The sequence below is a fragment of the Ammospiza nelsoni genome, chromosome 5, assembly GCF_027579445.1.
Source record: "Ammospiza nelsoni isolate bAmmNel1 chromosome 5, bAmmNel1.pri, whole genome shotgun sequence".
Taxonomy (NCBI): domain Eukaryota; kingdom Metazoa; phylum Chordata; class Aves; order Passeriformes; family Passerellidae; genus Ammospiza; species Ammospiza nelsoni.
In genome coordinates, this window is record NC_080637.1 from 58393993 (window position 1) to 58411660 (window position 17668).

The following is a 17668-nucleotide window of genomic DNA, read 5'->3' on the forward strand; positions in this document are numbered from 1 at the left end:
CCCTCTGGGGACCTCCGCGGCACGGACGCGCCGTGGGGTATCCATGGAAGACTGGGGCATGGAATCCACCGCTGCACCTCAGCCGGGTCACACGCACACAAAAATAAGCGTCCGGATTTAAAATAGCAATAGCCCTAACCCCGCCCCTAAGGGATTAAGGACGGGAATGCCCAAAGTAGAGGTGTAAACACGCGGAAAGCAAACAGCTTTGGCACCGTGCGGTAGTGGTTCGGTTTTATTGGAGAATAAGGACCGTGGTGTGGAGTTTACTAAACACGCAGCTGGGCTGAGCAACTTTTCTTACGTTTCTTTCCCATCTCTTCAAGCTTAAAAATACTTAATAGTGCTACTTTCTGGGCAAGTGTATTGTACTGACATATATGTGTATTTGGGAGGAACCTGTCAAAAAGAGGCATCTAAGGCTATGGCAGGGTGTATTTATCTTCCAGACGACAAGTGGAACTCATACACGACAGACAGACAGCCTCCCAGGGGAATTGGGAGTTGAAACTCCTAATTCCCCTGAAGTAAAGGGGAATTACTAAAGTAGCAAAGCATTTTAGTAGTGGGGTACCCGTGAAAGAAAGGTGTAAAGCAAAGAGGGGCGGCACGGCCGTAACAATAGTCTACCAGCTATTTCAGTCCTTTAAAGACAGTCTGAAAGAGTTTAGGGTCATGGGGCTTGCCTCGGAGGGGAGAAATATGTCATGTTTGGGTTTAAAAGTGAAGGATTTTCGCTTCCAAGGCTGTGGTGACAATGACACGTGTCCGTTCTGCAGCGGAGATGATTTTGGGGAGAGCATCTCCCCGGCCCGGGCCAGGTCCGCAGGGATCCCTTGAGGAGCCGTGGTTGACCGGAGTGAAGGGCTTGGAGGAGCAAACCTAGGGCTGGAAAGGCGGAAAGGCGCACTGGCCTCCGCAGCAAAGCCCTTAAAACCTGGAGGAAGCCAGCGGCTGGTGATGACCCGTGGCAAGCGGGAGCGGAGTTAGCCGAAGCTAGGAGGTAGGCAGGGGAGAGGGGAAGGCAGTGGAAAAACAAAAAGTTGTCCTTTAGCCTGAACCCGAGAAGGGTGAAGTATCCCTGGCCGCCGTTGCCAAGGAGATGGGCAGTGTCCGCCGGTCTGTCTGTCCTCACAGCCGCGCCGTGGGGGTGGTCCGTCCGTCCGTCTGTCCGTCTGTCCGTCTATGCGTCTATCCGGGCATCCCCGGCGGCGCCCGCAGCGCCGGCCCCAGCCGCGGGGGGGCGCAGCGCGGACGGTGGCGATACTGCGGGGTCGCTGCGGGTCCCTGCGCGCTCCCTGTCGGGGCGGCGAGCCGGGCCGCTCTGCCTCGCCGGGCAGCGCCGCACGCCCCGCCAGCAGCACCGCCCGGGGCACGGGCCGGCTCCCCGGGGCCCGAGCACCCCCTCCCCGGGGCGGCGGGGCGCGGGGGCAGCCGCGGGGGCGGCTCTGCCCCCGGCCCGCCCCGGCACCGCCCCCGCCGCGGGAGCCCCGGCGAATCAGCGGGGCGCTGTCAGGGCGTCAGCGCCGGCGGCTCCGCGCGGCCGGCCCCGAGCGCGTCCCTTATCGCAGACAGGCACCGGGGATCGCATCATTATCATGGGCACTGTTTGCTTTTCGCGGCGCTGCTGTTTGCTTTTCGCTCTCGCCTGGGCCGGCAGGTTGGCGGGAGGCAGCGGGGGCGCAGGTAAGAAGAGGGGGCTCCGCCGCCGTGCCGCCTTCCCCAGGCGCGGGCGGCGCGGAGCCGCGGCCCCGGGGGGACCGTGTCTGTCCGCTCTCCTCTGCCCGCTGTAAGGTGCTCAGGGGGAGGTCACTTCTCGCTGCTCGTAGCGCCGAGGGGTTTGGAAGTTGCGGTGGGGAGGCGTTTTCTCGCGTGTTTGCCACAGCCGGAGCCGAGGGATTTCTGCAGGGAGAGATGGGGAAGAAAAAGTTACTTTTCTTGAGTGCCTACGAGATAAGTATGTGCTGAGCCCTGGAGACTCCGCAGAGCAAGCGTTGGCTGGGATATCTTAACAGGTTTTCCTTGTCTGCGCATTAACCCAAAGACCTGGTGTTTTAAACAGCGGCGCTCGTATCACTTTAATAGCTCTAATTATACTTTGTCTTTGCTTCGGTGTTTAAAAAAAAAAAAAAAAAAAAAAAGCAAACAAAAAAATCGAACACCCCCCTATCCTATCTGCTTTGGAATGTTGCAAGCCCGAAGTGATTTCTGAAAGAAATGCATGCAGGTTTTTGAAGTTGTGCGATGAGAAATCTTTTAAGGTGAAGTACGAGCGGGGGCAGGCGTCGGGGGGAGGGAGGGGGGAGGGTGTGGAAAAAATCCCTGTTCCTCGGATAGAGGAGTTTAAATGTAACAAAATGAACAAAGTCAGCCTAGAAGTTCTTACAGTCCCACTGATGCAATGTGAGATGTGGAGCAGAGTAGGGGCTCATACTTGGTTTTGCCCTTTCATTTGACTCATTGGCATTCACGCCTGACTCCCAGGCATCCTCTGGTTGCTGTGAAATGTCCCCCTTGGCTCAATGCAGTTTGAATTTTTGACGGCATTATAAAGAGTCCAGCTGTCACTTTTGCTGATCTTGATGGGAGATGGGTGCCGGTTTAATGACTCAAAAGTATGAACCAAAGCATTAAAAAAAAACGCAGAGAAAACCCCCCAAAAACTTATTTTCTCTTTGTGCTTGACTGAATCTGTGCATGATCTGGGCAACACCTAAGCTAATTCACGTATATCATAGCTAGATTTGAATTTGCTCAGCGGTAAAAATAAACGAATGGACAAGAAAGAAAGCAACAGATTACAGCAGCTCTGCATTAGTCCGGAAAAGAAAATTACGACTCTCGATGTTCTGTTCCCCTCTTTCTTAAAAAAAAAAAAAAAAAAACCACCAAAAAACCCAAACAAAAAAACCTCTACAACAATAACAATACCGAGTCCGGGCAATTCTCTCTCTGGGATTCCAGAGGTGCCCCGCGGGGCCGCCCCGGTCTGCACCTCTCAGAGAAGTTCTCTGCTGTGTGCCATGCTACAATGTCTGCTTATTCTCTCCTCTCTAAATAGCCCCCTCCTGTTCCCGGTGACTTTGAAGGATCCGTGTGTTATCACTGGAGATGGCTGAGTGAGCACTTCTGAAACAATTAGCGTTAGGATTTCAAGCTCACAATAAAACTGTTTTCACTTTAGTGCACCTTTTGGAGGATCTGTTAATCTAATTGGCATGAAACCAACTGCACATGGCTCTCGCTGGATGCCCGTGTGCCTCCCTCCGCAGCCCCCCTGTCTCCTCGGTGCTTCCTGACCATACAGCGGGGGCTGTGCTCTGTGCAGCTCCCGGGTCCCTCTCCGGCTGCCTGCCCGTGTTCCCCCGGGAGCCCCCGATGTGGCTGTGGGGTGCGGCAGGGAGGAGCCCCTGGGAGCTGCGGGACTGACGGCCCGGCCCGGCCCGGCCGCTGTGCCCGGGCGCGGTGGCATCGCCGCCCCTGGCCTCGGGGGCAGCGGGTGCCGGTGTGCCCGGGCAGGGGCAGCTTAGGCAGGGCTGTAAGTGTTCCCGTGTTCCCAGCACACCCCATCCCTGAATAGGTCGGGAGGTTTTTTTTCCCCATGCTCACTTCATTAACATTCCCACGACTACCAGATCTCGACTCTGTCTCATCCTCCTCCCTCCCCATCCTCTTTAAGTGTGAAGGAGAGAACGAATGCGCGTCACTAAAATGTTTGTAAAGGCTTCCTACTCTGAAAAGAAGAAAAGTGGTCTGGGTCCCCCCTTTCAAAGGAGGGCATAACCAGTAAGGCACCCACCCGAGCAGGGGTCAGGACGGCTGCTGGCACTTTTTTCCCCCTAAATGTGTTACTCCAAGTAGATGATGTTATTGCAGGTTGCTTTCCTCCACTCTGCCTTACCGAGTTTCATATGGTCTTCCATTTATTTATTATTTTGCTTCTCAGTAAAAAGTATTAATGTGGTTTTGCTGTTCAAATATTTCTTTTTCCCATTCCCCACCAGCTTAGTTTATTTAAACTAGGGTCTATCTTTATAAATTAAGAAAATCTCTGTGCTAAAACATGCAAGGGGTCTTTTTTTCTCCTCTTACATGTAATTTAAGCATTCTCTTGTTTTACTAAGATGTGGGTCTCCAGTACCAGACCTAAACAGCAGAAGCTAATTTCTAGTGTCTAAGTGTTTTATTCATAGTGCAGAAATGTGAGACCGAGTCCCTCCAGCTCCGTGGAGCAGTGCTTATAAGCGACTTGAGGAGAATATCACGTTGTCTAGTTTAGTTATTTATCCTAAGATGTTCTCATTTCCAGCATGACACTGGTAAGGCAGGCGGGCAAACAGCTTCAAGGGGAATATCTATCCTTGCTGTTTTGTGGCTCTGGTCTCCCTTCTTATCTGTCCCCTTGGGGTTCCTTCTATGCTTCCAGATGTTGACGAGTGCGCAGAAGCTACGGATGACTGTCACATCGACGCAATTTGTCAAAACACGCCAAAATCCTACAAATGCATCTGCAAGCCGGGCTACAAAGGGGAAGGGAAGCAGTGTGAAGGTAAGGACAGATCGGCTCCTCTCCTGTCTCTTCTCCCCTCTCTTCTTTTATTTGTTTGCTCTTTGAAAGCTTTTGTAAATAGCTGAATTCCTGAAACGATTAATGCAGATTTACAGCTGCTTAACCTCAAATCTGGGTGTTTATTGGCAAGCATCCCCCTGCTGCTTTTGCTAATTATCCGGCACCGCAAACGTTGTGCCCACCAGCCTGCTCTTAAGAATAAAATTGAAAAGAGGGTGTGAGGGGATGGCGTTCTCTGGTAGCACCAGTTCCTCCTGGGCAGTGGTGGGCCCACTGCCCCTGGGGCTGGAAGCGCTGCGCTGAACACGTGGGTGCGGCCTGGGGATGGGATGGGATGGGATGGGATGGGATGGGATGGGCCGGGCCCCTGGCCAGCTCCCCAGCAGAGAGCAGATGGAAAGGACTCCATTGATTTCAGTCTGCCATTGACTTCCCCAGACAAGTTACAGAAGGTATTTTTCTCTACCTACTCAGACAGGACCCTGGAGTTTGATTCTCTTTGACACTCTACATGTGTCATGATTGTATAGTTCTAGTCCTTGGAATATTACTTTAAAAGGAAGCATTTCAGATTACTGCACTTATAACAGACTTGAAAAAACTTACTTTACTTCCCTATGTCTTCACAACAGTCTTGTAATTGAACAAGACCTAGCAGGTTTTATTAGGCTCTATGTACACTCATATTTCGGGTTTTACGCTCTTCATCTTGTCTGTTGAATCTCAGTGGAGAGATTCTCTGGTGAAAAGAACAAATATTGTAATCACAGCAGAATACCTTACAAATAAAAGATGCAAGATTGTTACTTTTTCCCACTTGTAGATACTTAGTAGGTATAATATTCTCCTTCCAAGTCTCTCTCATTCTACAGCAGAATGCAGCTTTTTAAAAAACATCTATAACCAGTCCATTAAAAAGATTGAAGACCTAGAAATTAATTTGGTCTACAATTGAAATTGTGTATTATTCGCCGTGGACCTCCAAAATGTTTGTTCAAGTGCCCTCCAAAAGCATTTCTGTGGTTGTCATGTTCTTCTGTCATGGGCTTAAATTGACAAATTCTGATTGTCCACCTTTTGGTGCTCTAGCATCTTGGAGCTGCTGTTCCTCTGGAAGCTGGATTTTCTTTCTTGCAAACAGGATAATCATTCAGCACCAGTTCTTTCTCTACTCATCCCTTCCAGGGAAAGAACTACGGAACTCTGAGATAATGTACTCAAGGCCGCAGCTGTGGAGGTTAGAGCATTCCCAGCACTGGTACTTCTTGTATTGCTTTTCTACATTAAAAGTTTCTTTATGCTTTAACTATTCATATTTTAGTTGTTGAGCTCTGTTTAGCGGTAGATGCGGCTTATATTCATGCTTGTCTAATACACATATAACTCTGCCTGACTTGCCTTGGTTCAGTTAAAAAAACCCTAAAAATCCCAAACTCAGTAAGTAGTAAAAAGCAAGAGTGATCCTTTTAATGATGTACAGAATAATGGAACATCTGTGTCTGATATCAAACTAATATCTAATAGAATTTAGTGTCTGATTAGCCTGATAAGTAAACTGGGACAGACTGCAAAACTGCATGGATGTTCAGCATTAGTCAGGTAATATAAGCTGTCTAAACCAGGTGTTACTGTGCATGACATATAACATTTTTTCCTACAATATTATGTCAGCAGTTCCAAAGATTTTGCATTGGTTCCATGTCTTAAATTGGTAATTAATACCAAATTTTGGTAAAAGCAGAAAGCTTCAGAAAGTGTCAGTGGCAGGTGTAAGATCTGCCTCAGGCCTACTGTACATGGAAAGTGGGTTATTTTGCATCTTGAGGTTAAGTATTCAAAACCTATGGAAATAAACAGACTAGCTTACTTGATTGGTATTTAGTATTTTGTCACAAGACAACCTCTGTGATCAGCTGTTAGAAGTTATCTTATAAGATAAAAGTGACTGTTAACAAAGATGAAACCCACTGGATTGTTTTTGTTGTGCTAAAACTAAAACTGGGTCATTAAATAATTCTTGTCTTGATTTTAAAGTCCAGTCTTTATAACTGGGCTTTTCAAAATAAGCCTTTTGATCAGTGAAGCTAGTTACCTGTGAGAAAAAGATTTTGTACAGATAATGAGCCTCTTTAACTAAGTTTGCAGCAATCAACCAGTGTTGCTTCATTGTGAAGAACATTGAGTATATAACTAACTCACTTATAGCCCAGGCTCTCTCATACAGCCAGATTTTACTAAGTGAGTAGAATTGCCATTCATGCAGCACAGTGAGCTTAAAGACATGCTATCAGATTCATTCTGATAAATTTTAGTGAGCTGCCAGTTTAGGTTGTATTGAGGCATTGCAATTAATTTAGCAAGGTGCATGTTTGTTTATTCTAAGTGGTAGTCTTAAATATTGCTTTTGTTCACTGAAAATCCATTCTAGAGTAAAGGGTAGAGTATGGGAAGGAACATTTTTTGGATGATTCTGAGGAGCACATATTTGTACAAATGTGTCCAGTATATCAATATTTATTTGTGTACTCTTGTGTATTTATTCATAGTTTTTCAAAACAATGGAATCCTGTGCAGTAAATGTGGAGCCCAGCCACTTTGCTCATGTTTGCTGCTGTGAGCTGAAGGGTGGGGAGAAATGCATATGACACAAATATTCCTTTAAGGACATATGAAGAACCCTAGAAGCAATTATATGGAAATGAAACATTTTCCTGACAGTCTGTTAAGTTTCATCAGTAGGGAGTTTCTTTCTGAGCTTTGATTTTCTCTCAAAATGTCTTTTGGCTTGGGTTTCTCCAGAGTTTATGAAGATTAAGGATGACTTGTCAGTTCACAGATCTTTTTCTTCTTTTATTTTTTTTCTGACCAGCTTTCTTGCCTGAACCACTTGACCTGTTTCTTTCCACAGAGCACGGTTGTTTCTCCAGACAGAAGAGTTCCTCATTCTTCTTGTATCCTGTCTTCTGCTTCACTCTGTAGATTTCAGTTGACCTTTTTCTTTCTTTAAGGTATCTGTTATGCTTTGTAAAGCCTCATGGTCAGCATTGCCATGATATTTTCCCATATCATGTAATGGATCAATATCCCTTGAACACAAATTCTCTAGCTGGCATTTTCATAGGACAGGTTGGACACATAATGTGTCCAACCCAGATAATCTTTAAAAATAATTCTCTCTTTCTAGTCAATATACAAAATCCATTTATTCACAATTAATTAATTTACTTGCCCTGCCACACCTGCTATTACCTAAGAAGTTTTCTCCGTTGTGATTTTAGTCAGGATCTGAAATGCAGCAGACTGGATTCAGCTGCAGGCATGATCTTTCATGATCCATGGGACTTAGTTCTTACCTTCTCAACATTGAATTTTGGCTTCCTCCCTGGTTGATATCTCAACAAAACTGTGTTGAAGGAATGGAAATTCCAGAAAGTTCAAAAGGATTCCGGGTCCTGGGGTTCCTTATGCCTTGACGGAGTGTTCCTTGTCTCCAATGCAATGTTGTGTGTTTGCAGTTGTAGGATATTCTGTCATTGAACTGTGTAGGAAGGGGTTTAGCTCTCAAACCCAGTTTTTTACCCCATACTACTTCTCTGACTACTCCAAACTCTCATGCCATTAATGGTTACAATACTCTGTATAGTTGTTGGTTTATGTTTACCTATGCCCATTTTATATCCAGTTAGTGTTAAGTTTATTTTATAGGTTGATTTTTTTTTCTTAGCCTACTTTTTATTCTCAGTGGGACTGTAATTTCAGTGAGTTCCTCTGGCTGTTGATTTTTTCCTTTTGGATTATACTTTACATGTAGGACCCTTAAGACATGTTTATTGGGACCTGTTACTTCTGAATTGTTAAACTCTACTCAGTGCTTTCCCATATTGACTGAGATTTTCCTCTTGGAGCATTTTTTCAACTGTCTTTCATGGTATTTTCAGACTTCTGCTTCAGTTCTTTTAATAATTTATCTCATACAGCTGTTACAATGTTTCTTGAACTTTTTGTGCAGAAGTGTTCACAATTTTCAGCTGGACTTTTTTCCTTTTTTTTTTTTTTTTTTTTTAATTCTCCTGTGAAGCTTCATCATGTTGTTGATGGATTTCTTGCTAAGGGCAACATACACATACCATGGCAAAGTGTCCTGGTAGAGTCTGCCCTGGGAGGGTGATTTTCAGATTTCTGCACACTTTGGAAATTTGTGCTATAGCAGCAGCAGTTCTGCTCAACTGCTAGGTGAGTGGGATTGTGCAGTTCTAGAGATTTAAGTCGGTCACGTGTTCATGTATTTGTAGTCTTTTTCTTAATGTAAATAATCATTCTAGATAAATAGGGAGGTGATGGTGATAATCTGCAATAAGGGCCTTTATTCTTGATTGCCCCAGTGGCAGCACCTCACTGGGTTTAACCATGGTACAATCTCAAAATAAACCATTCCTGCCTCAGTCACAGGTATATTCAGTCTCTGCATATGTCCATTTGGAAACACAGACCAACTGTCCCTTCTGAACAGTCATTATCATCTTCAGTAGTTTTGTGGATGTGAAGCCAAGTTTCTACTCGCACCTGTTTGTTAGATCTGTTTTTAATGGATTTTAAACAAATCTAAGCAATTGGAAAAACATCTCATCACTTTCATTTAAATAATAATGATTGACTTTCCAAGCTTGGCTTAAAACTCCTCTTATAATTTTAATCTTGTTGACCTGTTTTATCTTTCATTTCCTTCAGAAGCTCATTCATGGTTTCCCTCATTGGGTTTTCATTTTATTATGGCCTTTGAAATACCTGTTGAGTTCTTCTCATGCTCTTCAAAAGTGAATCCAAATATTGTGACAGGGCTGCTCTGAATCAATCAATTTGGAAACACAGAACTTTCCAGACTTCTCATTTCCCAGCTCCCAGTCCAGTATCTCATACAAGAGCCTCCTTTTGTCTGCAGGGATAAGTAAGGCACTTCTGGATGTCCTTTAAGTGGAACAATGATCCCATTTCTTTTGAGAGCTCCGTGGTGTCCCATCCATCCACTCTCAGCAGTTCTTTCTTAAGTAAGTCTTCTTCATCAATGATGTCCTGGGAGAGCTGGAACACTGCTGGGTGTCCTTTGGTTTCTGAAACTTGGGCATCTTGATGCTTGCACAACTCTAGTGAGCTTAGACTTGTTCTGCCTGTCTCTGCAGAATAACAGTAATACCACTGAACAAGGCAGCTTAAGTGACTTCTGATTGATGATTCTTCCGATTGCAGTAGAAGGTGAATTAATACTTTCAAGGACTCCCTTGGTCTACCCGAATGAGGTCTGCAGGGGATATTAGGTGCTGAAGCTGCTGTGCTTTCTGGGGTTACAATACCTTGACAGATGGTGCTCATGTCTCGTGTTGAAGTTCATGTCACCCTCCCCTAAGGCCGTGCTCCAGATGACACCTGGTGCTCCAAGTCTGTGCTGCTGGATTTGTGAGGTTGGCTTGCACAGACCATCTGAGCACAGAGCAGCACGCTCTGCCACCTCCAAATTTTATGGGGATTTCTATTCCAGGATCAAATCTTCCTTCCCAGTTTGATTCACACAAATTATGACTTTACTCTGGATGAGCCTCTGTGCTGATTTCACTGAAAGCAGCTTTCACAATGAAGCTGCTTTCAAAAAATGAAAGAGAGAGAATATAAACTAGCTTATTTGATTTGAGCTGGTAACTGCTTTTTTATTTTCACTTACTGGGTAGATTGATACATTTTATTTGGTTTAGGTGGATAAAAGTGTTCACAGAACTGAATTCTGAAGCCTTCTGTATCTCTGTTTTTTTCTTTCTCCTTTTTTGTTTTAATTGTCTGGTACTATTTAGTACTCAATTTTGACTTGTTAGTTTTCTAACTTGCATAAGGAGATGAATTTTCTTGGGAGATGGAGAAGTGGAGAAATAGCTGCAAGTAAGAAAATACTCCTGAGAACATTCTGTATTAAATCAGAATTTTATTATAGCCTAAGTGAATTAACAGCTTATGATAAGTTTTTTCTTTTTCCTCCTTCATGCTTCTTTCTGTTCAGTGAATAGGGCTTTTGTTTTGGTCCGAGTTGAGCCTTGATTTTATTTATTTATTTATTCAAATTGCTTTAGTTTCCCAACTTTGTTCAGTAGTTCATCCACTAAAACCAGAATATCCCTTAGCTGGGCTGACATGCCCTGTTTAACTGCTCCCAGGGCCATCAGTCCCCATGTGTCATGAACCCTATTGTTTTCTCCTCTCCCTTTTCTTCCCTACCCTGTCCTACCTTTCAGAGCTGCTTTTTGACAGCCCATAATGCTGCTTCAGTGAACAGCTCCCCCGGTGGTCCACTTTGGAAATCTTCCATTTTGACTTAAAAAAAGAACTTTCACTCCAACTTTTTTTTTCCTCTCCAGAATGCTTCTTGGATACAAATATCACTATATTTTGCATAAACAAATACCATCCTGTATGAAATATGGGCCTCATTCTTCAACAGCATTACATGTAATTCTCAATTTGGAAAAAAGGAGGTTTTTTTCCAAGGACACTTCTCTAAATAGTTGATAAGCTCCCTGTCTGCTGGATGGTCTATGGGTACTCTGGGAACTTATTTATAAAATTTCATCAGGCCCAACAGTTGCTAAAATGCAGAGCCCAGGGAGGCCTCCTGGGATGATATAAACTTGTTATTTAGAAGGAACTTCTTTCCACCCAGATACACAATGTAATTTAACTGCCAGGAAAATTATAATGAAATGAAGGAGCATAAATAAAGTGTACTAAGCTCAATAGGTCTGTCCTTCTTTTGTCTTCATTCATTTTACATCTGCCAGATACTACCCAGTTTTCCTTGTTTTCCCACCCATCACCTTTACTTCTGGTGCAGTCCCCTTTCCTTGCAGTCTTCATTATGTTGTCTTGTGTATTCTGTTACTCACCTGTCTTTTAGCCTTGTCATTTCCCTACTGCAAACCCCACTTCTCTTTTGTTCTTTTCTCATGTATTTTCAATTATTTCATTTAGCTTTCCTTCCCCTGTCATCTCAGTAGCTTGCTGCAGTTACAGCAGTGTTTTTCTGAGAGCCAGTGTCACTGGTCCTTTCCCTTGGGTTTTGTCTTTAAGTCAAAACAGCTACTACCAGCTCTCTTTTCTTGCTTTTTCTCCCTTTTCTCCACCTCTTTCCTGGCCCCCATCCACAGCTCAGAGCTCACCTGTTCCTCAGCACCTTCCCTGCTGTTGCCACCCTCTGCAGAGCCATGGCTCTTCTCTCAGTGTCTGGCTGGAAAAACATCTTAGCCTGGCTGATTGCCATCATTTGTTAGCTCCCCTTTGGTTATGGGCACTGTCTCCATGTGTGTCTTCACTGCCCTGCTGAAATACACATTCTTTGTTTGGAGGCTGATGCAAGACATGGTCAGGGACCCTCTGCTGGGGTGATGGCAGAGGAGGAGTTAGGGAATGTGACCTCCTGCTGCTGTCTTGCCCAAAAAGGCTGCACTAATGCTGCTTCTGTCTCCTCTGCATTTGAGCCAGGCAGCATCCACTCTGCTCATTAGCATCCATGCTGGCAGGACACTGTGGAGGAATGGGAATGATGGATGGTGGGCACCTGATCATGGATACCTGAGGATGGTGGGTACAGCCTCTGCACCCATGGTACCAGTCCCAGGCTGTTCTAGCCCAGGATAGCTGTGAGCCCTAAATGCAGGCCAGGTTTGGCCAACCTCAGGCAGTCCTGAGACGGAGGACGGATGGCAGGAATCTGTAGGGAAAACGTGCATGGAGTCTGGTGTCAAAAGTAGTACTCCCTCTGCACTGGTTTAGGAAGCTCCTTTTCCTTGATGCTGCTCTTTCTTTTGCACAAGGGTGGTTGATGTGGGGCTACTCTGTGGAGAATATCGCTGAAATAATACCCCCAAAATGCCCTGTAAGCATTTCTGCACTGAAAAGTCAATGAACTGGGACATAGAGGCTGAGACTCATGGCCGGGAGAAGGTGGTGGTGAATAAGGTGAACAGATTTCCTAATCTGGTTTAGTTTTTGGAGCCATTGTGGTGTGAAACTACAGCATAAGATTGAACAAAGCATCTACCAAGAAGGACATTTTGGAAACTTCAGCTGCCTAAATTTCAGCAGATGCCTGTTGAGCTTTGGATTTATTATATTCTTGGAGGAGGGGAAGGGGTTAATGAATTTTTAGATGGGTAGTTTTTTTTTTTTTTTGGCAAATTTTCAGCTGTAATTTGACCATCTTATTCTGTCCTGAGAAGTCTCTTGAAAGGTAACTCCCTGACACCTTATTAGAAACGAAATCTGACAGTATTAAATCTGTTGAAGCAGTTGAGGAAATTTTTTTTTTTAAACCTAGCAAAGCAGTGATTTTTCCATATAATCCCTTTAGAAAAAAAAGCTAATTTCCTGGAGTTTTTTCTCTTGGTTTGTTTTAGCATATATATATTTGTTTTTAATTTCAACTGAAAAAAATTACCTTCTCTAAAGCAGGTACCTTGCAAGAAAAAATGTAGTTCATACATAAATGTTTGGCAGAGTTATAAGAAAGTGAAGATAGGGTCTGACAGACCCCCTTGAAATTTCAAGACTTTTCTTCACATTTAAGATGCTGAGCAAAAGGAATACCCTTACATTACAGTTGGAAGAATTTTTTTTGTTTAAGTGCCATGAATCACCTGAGTGCTCAAGCCTGTGTTTAATCTTAAGAAACTGTTACCTTTTAAAGTAATTATGTGTAAGTGCTTTATTAAATTGAAGCTGCTGCCTTATTTTATGTTGTAGTGCTGCTTTTCTGGAGCCTGTAGAAGGTCACAGTTTTTCTTTCAGTGACCAAGGAATGAAAAAAAATCTGCATCTAAAAAGGTGATTTAAGACCTTGATCTTGCACATGCTTTACACCTAAACTTAGTGAAGTTTGTTTGGTGCTGTAGGACCCATAGACAACTTATCAAATTCAAGACCATTCTTTCACAGCTATTGACAATGTTTTACAGTATAGCCATCAAAGAATCAGACATATTAAATAGACAACTTTCAGATTGTTCTGATTCTTACAGTAAATATTTTAAGCAGATGAGCTGTTATCTCAGAGAATATAAAAGCCAAGTTTCATTTACTCTCTCAGAGTGAGGTCACTAAGCTTCATACTATCCTTCCCATGCCTTAATCTGCAAGAACCACTGTCAGTCCTTACATTTAACATCGTGCTCAGAGAGCATAGAAATTTAACTGAGAGGAGAAAAACCAAGAGCAATGCATAATACCATTTTGGTGATTAGTAACGTTGTTGGAGAGAATGGTCCTGCTGAAGAAAGTGCTTCAGAGAAGGGCAACCTCTGCAGAAATAGGTATTTGTTGGACATGTCATTGCTGAAAATACTACAGGACATTACTGCTGTGCACTCTAGTTCTTGCTGTTGTAAGAGGGAAACTGCACTGAGTGCCTTTGTTCTGATTTCATTATCTGGAAGCAGAGGTCACATTCAGAACTTTCATTCTCCCTGTTATAGTGGAAAAAGGGGTTGAAGGGGGGTATTTGCTTTGCTGAATAAGTAGGCTAGGTAATGCATATCTAAATTGTTTGGCAGCACATGCACAGAAGGAATTCAATATCTGACTTCATACCTCTAGAGATGTCAGTGTCTCTACCAAGCAGAGTTGTGCCTTTATTCTTTTTGCACATTTCTGTTTGCAGAACTTTGTTGGGAAAGGATTCCATAAAACCTGTGACTTGGAGACATGCCAATGTTTTTCTCTAACTACAAAGCACCAAAGTCCAACTTTATTTGGAAATTTCTATTTTTTCCTGATGCATTCCAACTTGTCTAAAGATGCATGTGATCAAAGCTCCTCTTTGCATCTCCCTCCCCCCCCACACACCACTTTTCTCTTAAAGCAGTCCAATTCTTGCTTGCACAGTGGTGGAGTTCACCTGATCTTTAGTGCAGATCTTGGTGCAGCACGCTCTGCAGAGGCAGGTGCTCTGAATGGTTCACTCCTGCCCCTGATTTGGGATTTTCCCCAGGGCTCTGGTGGTGGCTTTGTGTGCATGGGCAGACTGGGGAAAGGCAGCTTCCTTTGGCTGTGCTGCAGACCCAACCCAAAGCCCTGAGGGAGGCTAACTGCATTATTTGGCTACTAGAGGGCAGACACAAGTGGAACCCTCTGGCTTTTGCTTGGCTCGAATTCCTAAGGAAACGATTTTACCTCTATTCAGATGGGAGCGTGCAGACGTATTGAGAGCGCAAGAAACAAATGAGGGGAGGAGGGCTGCCAGGATTTCTCTGACCTGTGACTGTTTTGCTGTAAGAATGAGCCAGGGAATGGGTATAAGAGAGGAATAGACAACCTCAGCCTGTTGTCTGAATACAAAAACCTGAATACTAAAATGCTTTGGTTGGGTACAGTCTGTTCCATTAGGTATAGAATGTTTCACTTTGTGAAAATGGCAGCAGCTTATTCTGTATACGCACAGTTTTACGTTTAAGGAGATTATGACTTCTGTATGGAAGAACTTTTTTAATACAGTTTTCTCAAAATCTTAAACAGTGGAAACGACCTTATCAAATTGCTTATAGTATGATTGTTTACTAGGAAGATGCTTTTTTGCGATATGGATAAACTCTAAGCTGCTGTCATTTAAGTTTCATATTAACAATCACATCTAGGTGTACATTAAATGTATTTCTCTTCTTGATCCTTCTGGCACTTTGCATCCTTTCACTGTCTGTTTTGATATATTTTTTTAAAAAATCTGTGTCTTGAGGGAAGTGCAAAAACTGCATTATAAAAAATTACCTGTTGACTGCATCATATGTGGTCTTACGGAGCTAAACCCAAAAGCTTCAGCTTTTATTCTAAATAGGAAATACACAGAAGTCTATTCAGGATAGCAACAGCAGTAGCATTAATTTTCTAGAACAGCTTAATAACGCATTTTACCTTGAGTTAATACAGAAGGTTCCAATGCACATTTCTGAGTTCTTTCACTGGATTTTGCCGCACAAAACCAAAAAAGAGTTACTAGAAAAGAGTTACCAGAATACATTCCTATACTGCTGAAAGGTTCTTAGTGATGTCCATGACTATTGATGTTATGATTAGGTCCTAGTCCTAACTTTGAGCTGTTTTTAAGACAAGTATTCTGGTGGTCTGTATGGAAGGCAACAGACAGCTGCTGTAGCCTGCTCCACATCAGTCTTTATCCTGAGTAGGATAACATGATAAAATTGCCTGAGTTAGCCAGAGTCTGGATTCAAGGGATGGGGGCACATGTTCAGGAAGGACCAGCATGTTTTCCTTGATGCTGCCATTCGCTGAGGAAAGCCCCAGTGTTTGTAGCTGGGAGAACACCTCAGTGCTCCTGCTTGCACACAGCATTTTCTATCTGACGGAGAGGACAGCCTGTTATCTTTAAAACTGTGATGTATTTGGGTGCTTTGGGGGAGTTCTGAAGAGTCCAAAAGGCAGGTGAAAGGTTTGAGTGTGAATGCACCCAGAGGGTCCTGCTGGAGATGGGCTCTGGCGCAGCCAGGCAGTGGGATGTGGGGGAGGCTCTCGTGCCCTCAGGAATACAGCCTTGATTTGCTCACACTATTTGGCTTGAACTTGCTAAAATAACTTGATTTTAAAGATGGGACCAAGCATGAAAAATTTCAGTCTTTGAACAAGCTGTGAAAATGGGAAAAATGGGAAATGGAAGATGAGGTGGGAATGCTTTGAGTCCATTTATGTAAGTAGTAGAAATCATAGTTTACTTCTACCTTTATCTGTCAAATACACACAACATCTATGCTTAAGCCCAAGCCAAGTATGATCACAACTATCAAAAGTCAGAAATACACCTCTGGGAAGTTTAGTGCATGTTCTTATTGATATTTAGAAAATTAACGAAAAAAACATAATAGGAGCAAACTTTATAAAACTGCAGAATTTGTTTTTTAAACAATTAACAACATATTGTTCACCAGAAATCTAGTTTACCAAGAGTTTCTTCTTCAATAAACTTTATGATCAACAAGGAAGTAAAAAACTTAAGGGAAATAAAGACATGTCTTCTGGTCTGTATTAGTCACTGACATAGTCTTTTCTACTATAGTATTTGAAGCAGGAGGGAGTGCTTTAAATGCTTCAACCCATTTAACCTTAATTGCTTGGTTTTAATAGACATTTGCTAACTAAAGGAACCAGATTATAGCTTGAATTAGGCTTTACTAATCTTAATTAAAAGCTCTACTTTATAATCGGAAACAGCCTATGCTTCAGACAGTAAGCCTTTCTTAAATGGCTTACTTTCAAATGCTAAGGCCCTTTTGCTAATAATTGTTTAAACTGGATACGGGTAACCATTATTTTCCTTATATTGCACTTAATTAAAAATATCTCCTCCATATGGTTTTGTGCAGTCTGCTGGCTGTAAAATTGTTTGACTGGTGGGGGTGGGAGTACTTTACTTTTCCTGTGGTAATTTGAAAACATGATTCTGCCTTTGTTTTAAAAATTTTCTGGGGTCACAAGTCACAAGACTAACATGTGAATCAATACAAACATTCGCTTCCTGCATTTGTCTGTCCTCAGGCAAACGTTTGTCAGTCACAACCATTAATAATACACCCTATAATTCTTTTAGTTCAACATTGAAATTAGGCTCAGGCACTTGATTATGGTCTCTGCACTCCTTCAGAGACCTAAATTTCAGAATAAATCAAGTCTGTTGTATTGGGAGGGAGGCAGGCCGTGGCTCTGTCTGTGGAGCATTTGGTGTATTAACAGAGCTCCTTTACTTTCCAGGGTTATCTGAAGAGGACAGAGGGTGGATTTCATCTTTGCAAAGGTGGATCTCAGTAGTAGAGATCAGCCCACTTAAACCATTTGCTTTGCTTTCCCTTTGTGGTTGAGGAAGAGAAATTTTCTTAATGCAGTTTGCCTTGCATTATTGGAGGCAAAAATAAGTCAGATAAATCGTGTCCTGGAAATAAGAATCTTTCTGACACAGATGTGGGCATCTACAAAGTTGGATGAGGTGTGTCACTGGATCATTATAACATTCATCCTCCTAGTCTCAGTTTTATGTTTTTACAATCTCAGTTTTATATTTTTAAT

General features: G+C 43.3%; 1 protein-coding gene across 1 annotated transcript in view; it reads left to right on the forward strand.

The window, feature by feature from the left end:
• Positions 1–1543: 1543 nt before the first annotated feature.
• The window catches only part of SCUBE1 (signal peptide, CUB domain and EGF like domain containing 1), a 194894-nt gene continuing 178769 nt past the window's right edge, over positions 1544–17668 (forward strand). Inside the window, exons 1-2 of the mRNA XM_059472548.1 lie at positions 1544–1686; positions 4427–4549. Of these exons, the coding sequence (XP_059328531.1) occupies positions 1599–1686; positions 4427–4549 (211 nt within the window). The 5' untranslated portion in view covers positions 1544–1598. The remainder of the gene's footprint in view (positions 1687–4426; positions 4550–17668) is intronic.